The sequence below is a fragment of the Choristoneura fumiferana genome, chromosome 5 (genome assembly GCF_025370935.1).
Source record: "Choristoneura fumiferana chromosome 5, NRCan_CFum_1, whole genome shotgun sequence".
Lineage (NCBI taxonomy): Eukaryota > Metazoa > Arthropoda > Insecta > Lepidoptera > Tortricidae > Choristoneura > Choristoneura fumiferana.
This window is the reverse complement of record NC_133476.1, coordinates 2,940,645-2,958,567: the sequence shown is the minus strand read 5'-3', so window position 1 is coordinate 2,958,567 and position 17,923 is coordinate 2,940,645. Positions and strand designations below refer to the sequence as shown.

The following is a 17,923-nucleotide window of genomic DNA, read 5'->3' as shown; positions in this document are numbered from 1 at the left end:
GCAGATTTCAAAAGAAGTAATAAAGATGCTTAATAGAAAAAAAAACTTCATGAATGAATATGACTTATTTTAAAACTACGAGTATGTTTGTACCATCAGCCAAATAAGTGGCCTACCAATTTTTAAACAAGTTCCTATCAAATGAATATGTCGCTAAAGTGGAACATTCAAGTTGACAGGCACGTCTATTGGCATTATTGTTTTATGACATGCAAACGATTATCAACTTTAGGGTGGTAGACCACATATTTGGCTGATTGTACCTACACGAAACTTTTCAATTTTGTTGTGTGAATTTCTTTTTTTTTGGCGATGTGACAACTGCAATCCGTAAAACAACGGGTCCAAAAATTTGGCCTTTCCTTACCGGATATTACGACCTACAGGAGTTCCATAACTTGTTCAAGCTTAATAACAACAGTCGCCTGTGAGGCCACCAATTTAAAGTAAACTATCTACAGAACGATCGCACAACAATCCTCGCAGACATTTCTTATGTAACAGAGTGGTCAAGACATGGAACAAACTACCAGAACATGTAGTCTCAGCACTGAATGTGATTCAATTTAAGAACCGGCTGACCCAACACATTAACAGTACAAAGAATACTTGACGAAGGAACAGCTAGATACAGGCAGACAGACAGACAGTCTATCAGTTGCGCTGCCTGTCTGATAATTTAAATAATAACAAATACTTATTCGTGCCAATGGAACTGTAGTGTTCGATTAGAAAGACCTGAGACCTAAGACTGAAATATTTAGAAAGGTGTCTCAATCGGTGAAAGTCATGTGCCTTGCAAAAACTCGCATCTCCGAGCGGCCTTGCCAAGGTGAGTGCAAGGGGGACATAACGGTCACACCGGCTCCAACCCACCACGGCGCCGGCACACCATCGTTACTCAACACCAGACACCATACAACGCGGCCTCGCCAAGTAAAAGTGGTATTTGTATTCAAACAAAGCCAGCGATGTATTATGTATGAGGCGAAATGTCGAATGGGAAGGAATCGGTCCCGATTCATTTCCTCCGTATGGAGTTATGGTGCGCTAATATGGATGCGTTATTTGGATTGGGAACACGTAGAAGACCTTTTTGGGATTGGATTCTAACAGTGCTGTTTATGTGACATATATATAAATATCGTATGCAGGTGCTTGAATACTTTTCACCTTATTTATAAAGTTAGATTTTTTGTGTAATTTACAAAAAAAGTCGGAAATTGTTTTTCAAATGCTGTAAAAATCGTTGAGATAACCCAAACAACACAATTGCTTTCCAATTAGCCCTGTATTGACATTAGAGGACCACATTTTTGCAAGAACGCCTTGAAAATAAACAATTGATGGTGTAATACCCTAATAGTGACGAGCACAATGCCGGTGATGTCGCCATGTGTGGTAATAAGAGCCATCATCATCAACCGGCCACAAACCGAATTAAGGTTAAGGATATGTCTTAATTAAGTTTTTGGCAACTTTTGCGATATTTTCCCAACTCACAAAACATGTCTCCGTAATTCCAAAACTTGGTCTTAAAAAAAATGTAAACATTTTTTTTACTTACAAAATATTTTGAATATAGTTTTCATTCAACAAAGTTGAACTCCACTTAACGCAAATGAGGTGCTGGATATGCATAGCACGGCAGCTGCAATATCCTAAATGAAAATCCTCTTCTATCCCTATAATTTTCTAAAATAAATTTCCACTTACAATTTGGCTGATCTCTGTGATCGGCGAGATGGTTTTATCAGATCCTTGGGGGAGAGAAGACGCACTGGGAGTGGGCGAGACCCCGGGAGACGCTGGTTGTACATTGACGACACTCTCCTTCGATGTGCGATTGGGTGACAATCTCGAAGGGAAGCTTAGGGTTTTTGTCCACTGAGACAGAGAGCGGACCATCTTGGCAGTTCATGAACACTTCACTGACACTAACGCGGCGCGTACGCACTCGGCGGAGGTCGGCGGCCGAATGGCGGAGGCTTGTCGCGGCGAGGCGACCTCGGGGGGAGGATGCAAGCCGTGCAGTCTTTTGTTTATTGATATGGAATTGCAGTTTAGACTTGAATGGTCAAGTTTGGGCGAATGCAGTTTTGTGGTAATCGTAGCGTTTTGCGTTTGAGGTTTTTTATTACGTTTTTGGATAGTTTGAGTTATTTTTTGTTGGTACTTACTTATCAATTTTGGAAATATCTATAATAGGTATCGATTTTATTATTAAGGTGAATAAATTATTTGATTGAATCATAAAAACGGGAAACCTTAATTATTATCGAAATGAAAACATTTTTGGCAACGAGGAAATTTTTAGGTAGGGTTTACTTTATTTCTAATTATTTATTATTGAAAAAAATTAGGTTTAATTTTAAGTACCTAAATCTAAAAAGGTGAACTGCCCCTCTACTTTTTTGGGTGTGGGCCGTGACTCTGCCCAACAGTGGGACGTAAAGTAGGTAAATGGTAGATGGTTTACTGGATCATTTCGTCTTACCTGTAACAAATAATAATCATCGTCATTAACTTGTAAGAAATTAGGTAAGTACTTACTTTGCTTTTTTTAATAGTTGACCAATTCCCACCCATAGTTTTATGTATTTATATACTTGAATATTATTGTTTGACTTAATAATGACAGTTTGTAGTTAGTTATAAAACAAAACGTTAATTAAACGTCACCTTCGTCAAGCAACAAAACATTTTACTACATTTCTCACAGTAAAACACTAATTAAGATTATAAAAAAGCCAATGTCGAACAAATTTACAGGTTTTACAGGTGGTAGGACCTTGTGCATGGTCCGCCCGGATTGCTACCACCATCTTGCTCGCTAATCCTGCCGTGAAGCAGCAGTGCTTGCACTGTTGTGTTTCGGCGTGGAGAGTAAGACAGCCGGTGCAATTACTGGCACATGAGGTATCACATCTTAGGCCTCTAGGTTGGCAACGCATCTGCAATACCCCTGGTGTTGCTGATGTTTATGGGCGGTGGTGATCTCTTACCATCAGGAGACCCACATGCTCGTTTGCCATCCATTCGAATAAAAAAATTTTTTAAAAAAATTACTAATGTAAGTAGAATGTTTATGTACAGTCAAGTGCAAAAATAAGTATCTATTCGAACCACTCCAAAATAATTGTTACTACGGCCTTATTGCGTCGGAATAAGACTGTGGTACTTATTTTTGAAACTTTGAACAAGTTCATATTTTTACACTTGACTGTAACAGTCCTTTGAAATAATAAGGATATTTTTAGTTACAAAAGATACATCCAAAATTGGCACTTAAGGAATAGTAAAGCTGTTCTAAATTCACTAGGTACCTAAGGTTTTTACTAATAAAACTTACAAAAGCTGTATTTAAAACAAGTAATAGAGATGAGATGTGATAAAGCACATTAAGCTATTGCTATTAGTATAAGTGGATTTAAACTTAGTCAAAATTTGAAAATGTTATATTGTAGACACTTACTTATTGGTAAACACATACAAATTCTAGTTAGTTGATTTAACTTGTTACACAACCCAACCAACTTAAAAAAATAACAACCCCCGAAATTGCCATTTGAAAGTTCAAAATCACTAAAACAGCTGAACCGATGTTTATCATACTTAGCTAAGAACCACCGAAAGGAAATCCTCTTTCACATAAAAAACCATATCGAAATCGATCTATGCGTTTGAGAGCTACGGGGCCACAGACTTGAACGGATACCGACTCCCGAACTTTGACTGTATTTACCTTGTAGTTTTTGTATGATTGACAAAAGAAATGCGTGACCAATATTTTTGACAAACTAACCGACAGACCACTTATTAATAATATGTTTTTCATCACACTTGCTCGTAAACAGTGTCGTTACACGCAGGCTACCTTGGTTGCAAGGTTGCAACCCCCCAATTAAAACTCTGAACCTTTTTTCTTGTCATGAAACCCTTGGTCGGTAAATGAGTCTTTGCGCGTACTGCTGCTACTGCACGACCTGCAGGAGGACCTGCGCACGCGCGTCCGGCACATGCTGCGGGAGGGGGAGGGCGGCGGGGTGCTGGCCCTGCTCAAGAGTTTTGTCTTTTACAAATATACAATTTTACTGGCACATGTGATGATATACATTGTATGTGGGGCGGTACTAGAATTACGAACATCGACTCATTAAAGCCCTCAGTCTTCGACTTGGGACTTCTAATAGACACTCGTTCGTAATTCCTTATTTACCGCCCTTAAAGCACAATGTACGTTTTAACCCAGAACTAACCTATTTCGATCCCAAGGCAAGTAATAAGCTTGTAGGTAAACAGACAGGGCGGTATTTTACGGTTTGAATATATAATTTATGATCCTAAAAATAGTACAGTTCGAGCACAATGGGTTTGACGTGAGACTAATTTCGTACACGTATTTAGTGCCGTTTTAAGCGCACGCGCACCCTCATGTGTTAGAGAATGTCAAAGTTTAAACTTAATTGAGGTATTTCTTTATGGGGAGACTATGAAAATAAAGTGAAATTATTGATTACCCATATAAATCAATAAAAAGGTTGTTCGAATTCCGGTTCGACTAAAACTTTCGATGTTTTATTATTTATTGTCCGAAAGATCAATTCGAAAAATAATTGCGCCTAATGACTTGACCTTTTCCGTTTTGGAAATAGGTTAGCAAAAATCTATAGTTACCTGTATGGCAGAGTATCTAATAAGATACGTAATTTTAGATCATCTTTTTGTTTTTTTTTAAATTACCTCTACAAGAATCCAACGAGTTGCCAAGTTTAGGGTTAATAATATCTGCCACAGCGGAGTGCAAAAATATCTGACACGTCAAACCAGCCCCAGAAATATAGTCCCATCAGATGCACGCTTTGTTGTGTCAAATATTGGTGCTGACTGTACTGTTAATCCTTGTTTGAATTTGACTAAATTATTATTTATCCAATCTTTGAACGATTAGCTTTTTTATTTTTATTATTAATAATAATGGGTACAATAATTATTATTATTATTTATTTGCCAGCGACAATAATAATATAATAATAATGATGATTTATTTGCCAATTATTATTGGAACTCTTTAGGCAAGGCACTATAATACCTAGGTAGTATTGATGATGATGATTGTTTATTACATAATTAGGTCATGGTTGACGGAGCTCCGCGGCCATGGTCTAGTCAAGTGGTGGAATTCGCTCCCGTAGTCTGTATTTCCGGAAAAATACAATTTTGGGCTCTTCGAGGCTAGAGTGAATAGGCTGTTACTGAACCGGTGGGATACACCTTTGGCCTCATTCTGCGCTTAACATCAGGTGAGATAAGGGTCAATCGCGCTCAGTTTTACGTAAAAAAAAAAGTCAAAGGGCATCTAGTTATAGCAATAATAAGACATGATTAAATTCAGGATAATTTGGAATTAAGATTGAAAGTTGGCAACGTTCAAAACATTATAAAAAGTAAACAAATGGAGTTTAAAAACGGTTGTTCTCTGTCTCAGCGGTCAAATGAACATCTTATAAATTTTACGTTAGCATTATGTCTATAATCTACAATACAGTGGGTTTTTCTACAAAAAAAGGGTCGTATCACCCTTTTGTCTCAGACAACCCCTGTTTTTGTGAGCCCACTCAGAGGCTCTCGTGGTGTCTTTGTTGAAAAAGAGGGTAGTCTTTGAATGCTGTTGCGTAGGGGAGGGATGTAATTAAGATAGTTTAGGGGCAGCTTCTTCGATTTGTATGGGTCCCCCATGCAGATAACTTGAGTATTGTATGTATGTAGGTACCCATATAAACTCTTTATGATGCATAATCCCTAGTGGAGAATAATTCTTTTTTTAATTGTTTTTATTTCGTTATTTGATTGATTCTTATTAATCGTATGATTATCTTTGAGGACTTCAATATAAATTCTTGTAATATACCTAGGTAATATTAATAAATATTGAATAAAAAAAAACTAAACATTATTGCACATAAAAAAATGTATTGATGGTGATTCATTTTTTATTAATATACATAATGTTTTTCGTTATTTTAAAACGCGCACGAGGTCTACAGCCCACAAAGCCACTAATTTAAAATTATATTACAATTTCAAATTCTATCATAACGGTGACTTTCACTTCCACAAATCTGTAAAAAAAAACTCCTTTGCAATATTTCCCTCTTGGCATTTTTTACACCAATTAAAATTGACATACATGTGACTTTTTCTTTCTTTGTGTGCCCTATTTCGTAAAAAATATATCAATAAAATGGCCAGGAACGTTCCACTTATTATGTAAGCTCTCGAAAGTGACTGTTTCTCATTTCCGTGGAACAAAACGCGCTGCGGGCGGCAGCTGCGCGCGCACGTGGCTCAGGAAGCGCACGCGCATTGTTAGAGATTCGCATCTCGTCGCACCCTTAACGAACCGCTTTTGAATTAAAACAACTGGCCAAGTGCGAGTTGGATTTACAGCTACGGCAGTAACGACTAAATTACAGACACACAACCCACAAACATCACGCCTGTATTCCCAAATGGAGTAGGCAGGCACTTTTAGCTATTTTAGGTTTTAAGTTTGACAAAAACGGTACAATACAACAAACGACAAAATTAAAAAAAAGAAGACTTAGCTTTTTTTATAAGTTCCGTAGTCCTACGATGAACCTTTATGTCTGTCCGTCCGTCCACCCGCGACTTAGCACAGAGACTGTTAGTGCTAAAAGTAGTAATTTTTCATAAGTGACTTTAATAACGCTGACAAAGTGTTAAAATAATTATGTAGTTTCTAATCAATTAGTTAACTCCAAACCAAATAATTTGACCCTAAAAAATAAAAACCTAACCGTAATTGGAGTAGCGTAGTTTTGCTCTTTAACGGTTTTAAGTTTGAATTCAAAACGTTCGACTTTCAAACTTAACGAGTCCAAGGGTGCCACCCTAACCATAATAAGTGTTATTTACGTCGTTTACTGCGCGATGCTAATTTGTAAGGATGTGGGTCGCACAAGCATGCTAACGCAGAAACGGTGTAAGCGACAAAGTTCATACGTCATTTGATGGATTTGCATACAGATTAAAGGAATCAGTGTTGGTAAAGTTCTGAATATTTTTGATTTAATTCCATTTACCATGTGATGAAATTTTACATGGCAATACCTAAGTACAACTTAGGTAGTATTTTGTTGCTATATTGATAACTCCACATCCGGGACTCTCAACGAAAATTGGTATAATTTTGACCACATGGCAGCGACGAAATGTCAACATAATTTAACCAATATCATCGCTATTACATCGCGGGTGTGGTAGGTATGTTAATATTTGAAAATCGTGAAAGCTTAAAACAATTATATTGTTAAACTAGAAACAATTACATTGTTTACATTATAACAATAATTTACATTATGATTGTTGTCGTTAACATTATATTGTTGCATTTTAATGTCGCTTACACCATTCTACCCATTAATTCTTAGGAATCTATGCCGGTCAGCTTTATAGGTTATTGTTTTTTCCCAGCAGCTGCACGAAAGAGGTTTATTTCGCCACATGTTGGCCATAAAAATAATTTAAGAGATGTTTGAGATGACTATAACGGTTGATTGTTATATTTACAGATTGATATGTCTTCACTTTATGCATTTGCTAACTGTCGAACTTCTTATATGTCGTTAACGCCTATGTGCGTAGGGTCCTCTGATGAAAAATTTAAATGTTCGGAACCAATCACGTGGGAAATAAATTGTGGGAATTTGCTTTGAGGTCTTGCTCTGAGGATCGCGATTCTCACTCGCTCATATTAAAAGGTCTAAAAATATAGGTAAGTACCTATATATTTTTTTAATTTTGTCTAGAGATTTACACAAATTCATGAAAAGAGTCTCAAAATCTTGAGATTTTAGGATATGTCCTCCACCCATCCATCCCATCCCAGCCTATATACGACCCACTACTGGACAGAGGCCTCCTCTCAGAACGAGTGGGCTTAGACCGTAGTACCCACGCGGGCCAAGTGTGGATTGAAAGCTTCACACGCACCATTGAATTGCTTTGCACGTTTGTGCAGGTTTCCTCGCGATGATTTCGTTCACCGTAAAGCTCGCGATAAATTTAAAATGTAATTTCAAGTGTATGTGTAGAATATATCCTGAGAAGTTACAAAAACGCCTATTAACTACCTACATAATATATCACGGCAAACGGTTACTCCTGTGCGACACGAATGCTTAATTATGATTTAGCCAAAAGCTAACTTTGAAAGTGAAATTTTATTTACTTAGTATAAAACATGCGTATTGTGTGTGTTTTCCTGTCAGTTTGATACAAAGTATTCTAATGCAAACAAATTAGGTACTGGACAAAATAAGTTACCAGAACTATTAGGCAGTTACGAGAAGTCTTTTAAAAGGGCCAGAGGGAAAATATCCCATTTCGTAATGAAGTGTAAATAATTTATTTATCTTTTGCATTTAACTGCTTTTACCGCCCGATAATGGAACTCAACACTTAATTACCCGTAATGGGGGTTCAAGACCATTTCCGGGTCCATTTTGGAACAATAGAATTAAAAAAATATATCTTTAAACATTAGTAGTTACCTACAATACAACAATTGAAAGGTCTATCTCCAAAAGTCATAGTGCATCTCCAGCGAAGTTTAAAAATGTGCCTTTTGAGACACATAAAACATTAATCTAGGTCGATAATTCAACGCAATCAATTGGTTTATACGACGTTTTCCATGTTGCTTATCACAGGGGTTACTGCGTGCGGAGAACACGTGTGCGTTTTTTTTAATTATCCCATGGACTATGTAGTTTATGTAACAGACAATAAATTTTTGAAACAATAAAGCTAATACTTATGTGAGAAATACAAATATTAGGGGAGGCTATTGATAAGCTGAATATACGAGTAGGTGCGCAATTTAGTATTAATACTACAATAATTGCAGAAGGGGAACTATGATATGGACTTTTAACTATGAAGCCTTAGTTCGTGTGATCAAGACATAAGTAATTTGAAAAAATAATGTGTATAAAAAAGCCATTTGCACCTGATTGCAAAATAAACGACTTGAACTTGAATTACATTCTTAAATTTGCCACAAATTTGTAAAACAGAACATTTAGTTTGTCTAAGACGTGAAATGACTGAAACTTCTAAGAAATTCCACCATCTAACCTGGTAACCCCAGCCTCAACCGACCACGCCAAAACTTGTCATTGGCCAACTAGATTTTAAACTGGTATCTTATGGGAGGGAACAGCTGATCGGTTGTATGTCGGTTATTATGTATATACCATCCGGTTTACTGACCTTTTGGACGTTATATTGGTCATGTCTATTTATGTTTCAGATGGAGTTAAAAGTTAAAATATTATAGAAGTCTTTTGGAAAAAAAATCGGGTTCCGAACAAATTTGTAGCGAGTATGTCGTCAAAATACAGGCTTTTAACTGCCGCATTACCCATATATAAAAATCAGGTTATTACTGGGTAGAGCTCTGCTTATAAGTAAAATGTACGCAGTGTGGTGTCATTTTGTATATTTGTTACCTTTACCTTTACTATACTTTTACTAATCATTATTTTGTTTTTTGTTATGTCATGTACAATTGTTTTTTTTCTTTTTGTCTTTATTATTCAGTTAGTTACCTAACAAGTAAGAAATCCAAAAAAACAACTCTTACCGTCGCTACGCCACAACACGACATTTCTTATTGACAGAGGTTACAAAGAGTTTACAAAAGAAATTCCCGCGCGCTCCTGGACCACACCTGGATAATAGCCTCTAATTGGAATAGAGATTAGTTGGTGATAAAATTCTTACGATACATCGTTGACAAAGGCTCTTTAGAATATATATTTAAATTTTCCAATAATTTCTTTTGACATTTTATGATGGACACGGCAGATTTAGAGAATAAAAATAACGATACACTCTGGTCTGATATAATTTGGCTCTCCTAAAATATGTTTACCTATTGGTGTTCATGTTACTTAGAGCATTTTTAAGCTAACACCTTAGATAGTTACCTATTATGAAAGTTTAACGCTATCGAGATAATCATCTAATGAAAATTTTCTAATGCTCTAAAAATATCTAGTTTTAACGTAAACAATTGTTTTAAAACTATGCTACGTTTGCTTTAGTGAGAATGTCCTAAATGTCCTCAGCTATCATACTGTATATTGACTTAAAAAAAAAACTGATAGACCCCCCTGAGATGAAGGCTAAAAAGTCCAACCTGTACATGCAAATAAAACACATCTGCATCCGAGTTCATTGACATAGCTATAACAACATACAGACACTGTAAACAATAGAAAATGCATATTGAATAGCACGCGAAAGATAGAGGTAATTGCTTGCGTGCGCGCACATTCACTGACGAGTTGTTTATTATTTCCTTACCGAAAGTCATAAATTAAAAAAAAGTGATTGGATCGTTGATGTCTAATATATGAAAAACGAGCAATGTCAACTCAAGGTCGCACTTTTGAACTTACGTAAATTTTTAAATGAAATTGCTGGGTAAAGTATGAATGACTATTTGAAATTGTGCTAACATCATCAAGGTCAATGCCAAGGACCCTTTCACAAACGCCTTGGTACCTATAGCGTAATAATAACAACTAGTGAAGTAACTCAAGACAGAGCAACCACCCGGTAAGGTGCGGAGGGACGCGTCTCCCTCTCCCATTCCTCTCTCGCTAATTCGCGTTATCTAGTCTGTGTGATTCGTGGAATTCGGGTGATTGTAGGCACTTTGCGTCGAGAGAGATAAGTTTTTTTTTAACTGAGCAGTATTTTTAATGAAATAGGGTGTCAAACAAGCAAGTGAGCCACCTTATAGTAATCAAGCACCACTACCCATGGACTACAGCTACACCAGAGGATTACCGGTTTGTTGCCAGCCTACCGGACTAAGATGGAATACATCATCATGTATCAGTAATTTAGTAGACATCGCTAGTTTTTCTAGATTTCTCAAATATGCAGAAGTGCACCTACTGTAACAAATGATTACGCTATTACCTTGGCGATGCCACGCGACCTCTCATTATTATATGGCACGGAACGTCATGTCATCATAACGTCAGATCATTACATAAATCAAGGTCATGACAATGACATAACACTGACCTTGCAACTAGAGTTACGCTTGATCTTACTTACATAGTAAATAGTAATTCAATACGATGATACAGAAAAATAGAAATATAAATATATTTTATTTGCATAAAATGTTGTAGGTGTAGGTTTTTTTATACAATTATGATGTTACACTTATTCTAGTTTCAAACATTTAAACTTATTTGCGCGGTTTAGTGGACTATTTTAAGGTTGGCCTAAAACACTTTGTAGTTTTACCTATAAAGGCGGATGGAAATATTTTTGACTGAAAAGCTGGTATTCACTCACCCTTAACTCCAGAAGCCCTTGATGGTGCAATTGCTGCGGTCTTGTATAGCTCTAAATTTTCCGATGGGTTTTAAAATAATTAAATATATGCTGCGAAAAACACGTGGAGCGTAACGCTGCTGTCGTAGTTGACAGACGACACTTTATCTTTTTTACTCTATATGTTTCGTCATAGAGCAGGACGTGCGCGGAGGTTGGATGGATGGCGAAATACTTCCCATTTCAAATCAAAATACTCCATCCAACTTTATAGGCTCAAACAAAACTTATAAAGTCATACAAATATTGTTTGTAGCATGCAATCTTTAGAATAAACATGCCTTAAATATAAACATCTACATTTTGTTAAAATATTCCTTCAGTGAGTAAAACACTTTCCGACAAGCTAACGAAACAGTTGATTTCTAAAGGGTCTCAATGGGAGTAATATAATACACTCCGGTAAATTATTATAAATTTTAATGCACATGGCGTAACTTTTTTTTCTTTTTATTGTATAGATCCTTGATAGAATCAATATGTCAGGATATCTAGTGTTGAACGAGCATGTGTCACTTTTCTTTTTAAAAAAATCAGGATGCCCTTTTACAAATAGACAAGCTTCGTAAATATAAATAAAATAAATAAGACAATTCACACCAATTGAACCTAGTCCCGAAGTAAGCTTAGCAAAGCTTGTGTTATGGGTACTAAGCAACGGATAAATTTAATTATATAAATATAGATACATATACTTAAATACATATCTAAAGACCAAGGATATCAACCCTGCCGTCGTATTTGAAATTCATAGAAATATGTGTTTCCCACTAACGTCGGCAAATACTAGAACCAGGGAAGCTTAAAGTTCATCTTCAGACTAAAACCAAAAGTTTTTCTGGTCATTTTTATAATAAATAAAAATATTACAAATAAACATACAAAATTCAGATCTATCAAGAAGACATTAATATGGCGTATTAAAGTTAATGATTATTCATGACAGTTTGGAAATAATTCCGATCCGCATTAGCGATCCCTTCAAATAGCGAAACAGTTAAAAATAAAGTTGTGTTAAAATGTGATGTATACATATCATTTAAAATATTGTAAATTTTTAAAAAAATATATATAAGTTTTTTGCCGGATTCTTCTTTTTTGGTATTTTTTTTTGACATTCATAAGTGCTTGTTATAGCCTAAATTCAATATATTTTGACTTGTGACTTTATTAAACACATGAACAAACATTCGTATTTTTCATACAAATATCTACGGGAATCGAACCCGGAACAAGCTTCGTAGTCAGGTTTTCTAACCACTAGGCTATATGGTCGTCTACAACAATTGAACAGCTAGTCAGCAGCAGTAGTGGCTTAGCAAAGCTTGTGTAAAGTTCGGGTACTTTGCAATTCGTGTATAAGTTAAATTATATAAATTAGACGATAACATATACTTAAATACTTTTACACCAAAGTACGCGAAAGTTCGTATTTTTCATACAAATATTGCTACACGGCAAGATGATTAAGAACCTCAAGCTTTTTGTATTTTTTATTTCAACTCCACTATATCTGGTCGTTTGTACAACAATATTAATATAAACAGTAATCATAATACAGTTATTTTTGCGAAATAAAAATAAATCACAGATTTTCCAACATCAAATTTCTTTATTCGAGGAAACTTCAACATGGTACGTGCATAACTTGAGAAACTTGTTAGGGCATTTGATTGGATTAGAGATGGGTAAATCCGGATCTACGAAAAACAACATCCAACATTCTAATATTATTCGAAATAAACATTCGCTTTGGTAATTAGATCGCATGGATTGTGATTGGTTAACAACTGAGCGCTTATATAATTAACGTCAGAGGGACGGCAAAATACGAAGTTCGAACTTTGCAATTCGTAGTCGAGTAATAGGTCTTGAAATAATGTTGCTAAATTAATCGGATATTTTACTAAATTAATAAAAGTATGCAATAGTATTAATGTTGTAATAGAAATAGAACTACACGAACAGTAAAGAACATTCACTATGTTTCTGTTTAATTTACTCGCACTAGTGTATACATAACACGTTCATAAAACTCATTTTATCCTCGCCTCAACTATCAACCCTTGCCTGCGGCTTGGGTGAAATGATTAGTTTTACCACAGCCTTTGTACAAGTAATTACTCTTTCATTTAATTTACACAAGAAGAATAACTACAGATGTAATAGTACAAAGAATGTCAACTAAAATTAAAATAAACAAAATAAAACCAACAATCAAATCTTAATATTAATATCCACAATTTCACATGCTTGTACAATGTATTATTTATTATGAAAATTAAATTAAGTTTATCCACACTTTAGAAGAATTCAGTAAGTCTTCCCGAACTAATTTGGGACAAATGCTGATCTGAGGGCCTACTCCGAAGTTCGTATCGTACCGTCCCTCTCGCTCTCGTATTAAATAGTATAAGTGTCGTAGGGACAGAACGAGACGAACTTCGATTTTCGAATTTCAGAGTTAGACCGTGATATAAATTTTTGTTTGTTTATTTTTTTACTCTCCGAAAATGTTTTTTTTTCTAATAATTTATTTAAATAAATGCCCAAAGTAACATAGAACTGACTGATCAAAGAACCCTTGCTTTTTTCTATTCCGAGTCCCACTAACTATTAAAAGCGTCACAGCGTCAGCTGATGGTCACGCATCTGCGCGGGCGCCGATGGGCGTTCCTTTTGTCTGCCCTAATCCTAGCAGAGCTGCCTAGGCCACTACGAAGTGCATTCTAACTTCGTATCTTGCTGTCCCGCTGACGCTAATATTATTTAATACGGGAGTGAGAGGGACGGTACGATACACCGGTCTTTCCCAGTGCGTGTCACAAAAGGTGATTAAAGGACCATGTGCCCGTGCGTGTGCGCATGGACCATGTCTGTCTCGATTGGACAAAAAGACGGAGGTACGAAGAGAAGGTCTTTTAGCACATTTGCGAGGTAGTTATAGCTCGGGGTCAGTTACAATTGGGATTGTCTAAGAATTACAGATACTTTAAACCCCCGACGCAAAAATAGAGGTGTTATACTCGTGAGTTTGACCGCTATGTGTGTTTGTGTATGTCTGTGGCACCGTAGCTCTTAAACGGGAGAACCGATTTGAATGCGGTACAACAGTGGGTATTCCATCTTTTTCACTGCGGATTCACCTAAACGTATTTTTTTATTTTTGTGTAGAAAAGTCAATTTCGATAGTGTTTCATATAATTAATCAGAAAGCACAAATTTTTAGGGTTCCGGATCCAAAATGGCACAAACGGAACCCTTATAGTTTCGCCATGTCTGTCTATCTGTCCGTAAGTCCGCGGCTTTGCGCAGGGACTATCAATGCTAGAAATCTATTATTTTGCACGGACCTATGTTAACTATGCCGACAAAATGATACAATAAAAAATTCTAAAAAAATTGTATTTAAGTAGACGTAAAATGGGGGTGATGTTTTTTTCTCATCCAACCCTATTTTATGGGGTATCGTTGGATAGGTCTTTTAAAATCATTAGGGGTTTGCTTAGACGATTTTTCGATTTAGTGATTTGTTTGCGAAATATTCAACTTTAAAGTGCAAATTTTCATGAAAATCGAGCGTTCCCCCCCTCTAAAATCTAAACCGGTGGGTGGAAAAATTTGAAAATATTCAGGATGGTAGTACCTAAGTATATCAAACTTTTTAGGAAAACTATAACGGCTAAGTTTGCTTGAGAATTATTAGTAGTTTAAGAGTAAATAGCAGCCTAAGGTATAAAATATACCTATGAACATGGAAGATTCCGTACAAAATACGAAATCCTTAGAAAAATATTACTTATTTTTTTCGTAATGGCTACGGAACCCTATTTCGGGCGTGTCCGACACGCTCTTGGTCGGTTTTTAAATTAATTATTAAAACTATTTTGGTTGAAGAATTCAAAATTCAAATCTAATTCTGCGACAACATTGCTGCGCGCAATAGTTTGGAAGCTTTATTATGTTTGTACCTGTACGTATAGCTAAATAAGAGCTAATGAACTATGTAATGCTTATTCTTATACATAGCTCTTTATTTAAAACCATTTATTACTATTAATCATATCAGTAGGAATTAATACGTATACGGATATTAGCCATTACAAATATTACAATTGCTTCCGTTCACTTAAACGTTTATTTGCGTCAATTGGTGGTTAATGCGGATATCGTTAACCGTTAGAAGTAAATAAACCAGTTAAAAATTAATTTAAATTATAAGCATAAATTTAGGCATAAATAAGAGGCCATTGCACGTAATTGATTGTTTAAAAAAATTAAAATATTGTGTTAAAGTCCTTACTAACGACTTCGTCTGCATAAACGTACTAATAAATTAGTGATATATCTAAAATTGACAAGAAGTCAACTCAATAGTTATTTTAATAAGTTTTCGTCAATAACGACCAAAGGATTCTCTATTCTTTTGCCATGATTTTTATTTAACATAAAGTTGATTTCTCAATTCAAAAACAACAACAGAACTAATTTCCAAATCTGAATTATTGCAAAAACTTGCACATTTTTAATAATAATAGGACAGTACAGTGGGATTTTTATCAATCATTAAATTATTTATCTGCCTTTGACAGTAAAATTACAGCATTAACAGGACACACGAACAATCCTTAATCTCACCAATTACCAACACCTTTTTTCAAAGCCTTTTAAAAAAAGTTTAATAGCCGGCATTGAGATTGTCAGCCTGTGTCATCAGAAATAAAAATTAAGTCAAGTGCAAGACGGACCCAAGGATCGAAGGTTCCAAAGCACGAATTATTTCAAAGTTGGACGATGATTAAAGTAGGTACTTAGGCATCGGTATATGCACATAAGATCCAACATAAACATATTTTATTATGATAGAAGCATGTCGATACCTGCGTAAGGGGCAAAATGTCGAAAATGAGTTATTATAATACACAATTTCGTTCAGAAATATCAAGCTCTATAGATATATACATATATGTATTTCAAATTTTGATATCATTCAATATTTGACCTTACATTTTCTTCATAACTTAACACCAAAAGTGCTCCACATTTGCTTCATTAGGATTAGTAACTTAGTAATCTTACTAATAGTAAGCTTTGTCAACCGTAGTTTAAAAAAGTCCTGAAAAACATTTCCAGGGGTCTTTAGTCATACTAAACTGAATCATAACCCGATATTTTTTTAAGACACAATGTACAAGATTTTAATTCCTTTTTAATCCTCTATTTTCAAACCCCGACGCAAAAAGAGGGGTGTTATAAGTTTGACCGCTATGTGTGTCTGTGTGTCCGTCTGTGGCACCGTAGCTCTTAAACGGATGGGCCGATTTGAATGCGGTTTTTTTATTTGAAAGCAGGTTTTCCAGCGATGGTTCTTGGATATATTTCATCAAAATCGGTTCAGCCGTTTTTAAGCTATTGAACTTTGAAGTGACACAGTCGGGGATTTTCTAACTTTTTGTTGGTTAGGTTATATATCATAATTCCCACCACCTTTTCTCTCTTTTTTTTCCTTTGTCTTTGTAACCAGTTTCAAATATGTTTGCAAAGAAATCACTTGACTTTGGACTTGAGTTACGGTACCCCAAAATGATACGGCGCCAGCAGCCGCTAGGGACATCCTCGATTATGACTAAGGAGATTAACGAGTCGAACTGTCAAACGAATTAGTCGACTAAGCTACGAACCACACTGTCATCGTAATTAGTCCGGTTAGCGCTTTAAAAAAAAAAAATATTGCTGAGAGGCTTTATCGAAATGTCAAATGTCGTCGGTAATTTGTATTATGTTTATTTTGAATGTTTTTTTTTTGTTATTGAGTTAGTTTGTTTTGATTTGTGAGGGCTGTAGTTTTAAGTAGAAATCTCAGAAGGCCACGGTTGCATTTATTTTCATCTCATCTTTGCAGGCCACAGTCCTCTTCCCAGAATGAGAGGGCTGGGCCGTAGTTCCCACGCGGGTCTAGTGCGGATTGAGAACATCACACGCAGCATTGAATTTCTTCGCAGGTGTGAGAATGTTTCCTCGCGATGTTTTCTTTCATCGTACGGCTTATAGTAAATTTCAAATGTAATTCCGCACATAAATTCCAAAAAACTCGGAGGTGCGACTGGTGCGAGTCTGGGTTCGAACACACGACCCTTTAATTTAAGTATGTGGGTACCGGTCGAATGTACAAAAAATATAGCTGACAGTCTTGAATATGCATTTTTAATAAAACTTTATAATATGTACTAATATTTATTCAAACGTTAACCCCCGTCTCAAACGAGCTATTCTAATTCAGCCATCAATAAATTACGAACTGAATTCCTGCGTCGCTCAGTGAAAACAATCAAAATGGCGGCATTCCATAAATTAACTGTCACTCTCGAAACGCATTATCGACCGTTATGACGATTTGTAATACTCCCCTTTGTCTGCCGCGTAAACATTCTATTTTCAAATCTCAAAACCGTTGCGTCACTCTCATTTTGAAAATTCG

At 35.8% G+C, this 17,923-nt stretch overlaps 1 protein-coding gene across 2 annotated transcripts in view; it reads right to left on the bottom strand.

Moving 5' to 3' along the window:
* Traf4 (TNF receptor associated factor 4) overlaps positions 1-17,923 on the bottom strand; it is a 113,239-nt gene that overhangs the window by 33,960 nt on the left and 61,356 nt on the right. The window contains exon 1 of one of the 2 annotated variants that reach the window (XM_074087535.1): positions 1,717-1,971. The exons of the other annotated variant lie outside the window; for it this stretch is intronic. Within the exon in view, the coding sequence (XP_073943636.1) occupies positions 1,717-1,908 (192 nt within the window). The 5' untranslated portion in view covers positions 1,909-1,971. Of the gene's footprint in view, positions 1-1,716; positions 1,972-17,923 lie in introns of those variants that run through there. 2 annotated transcript variants of the gene reach the window in all.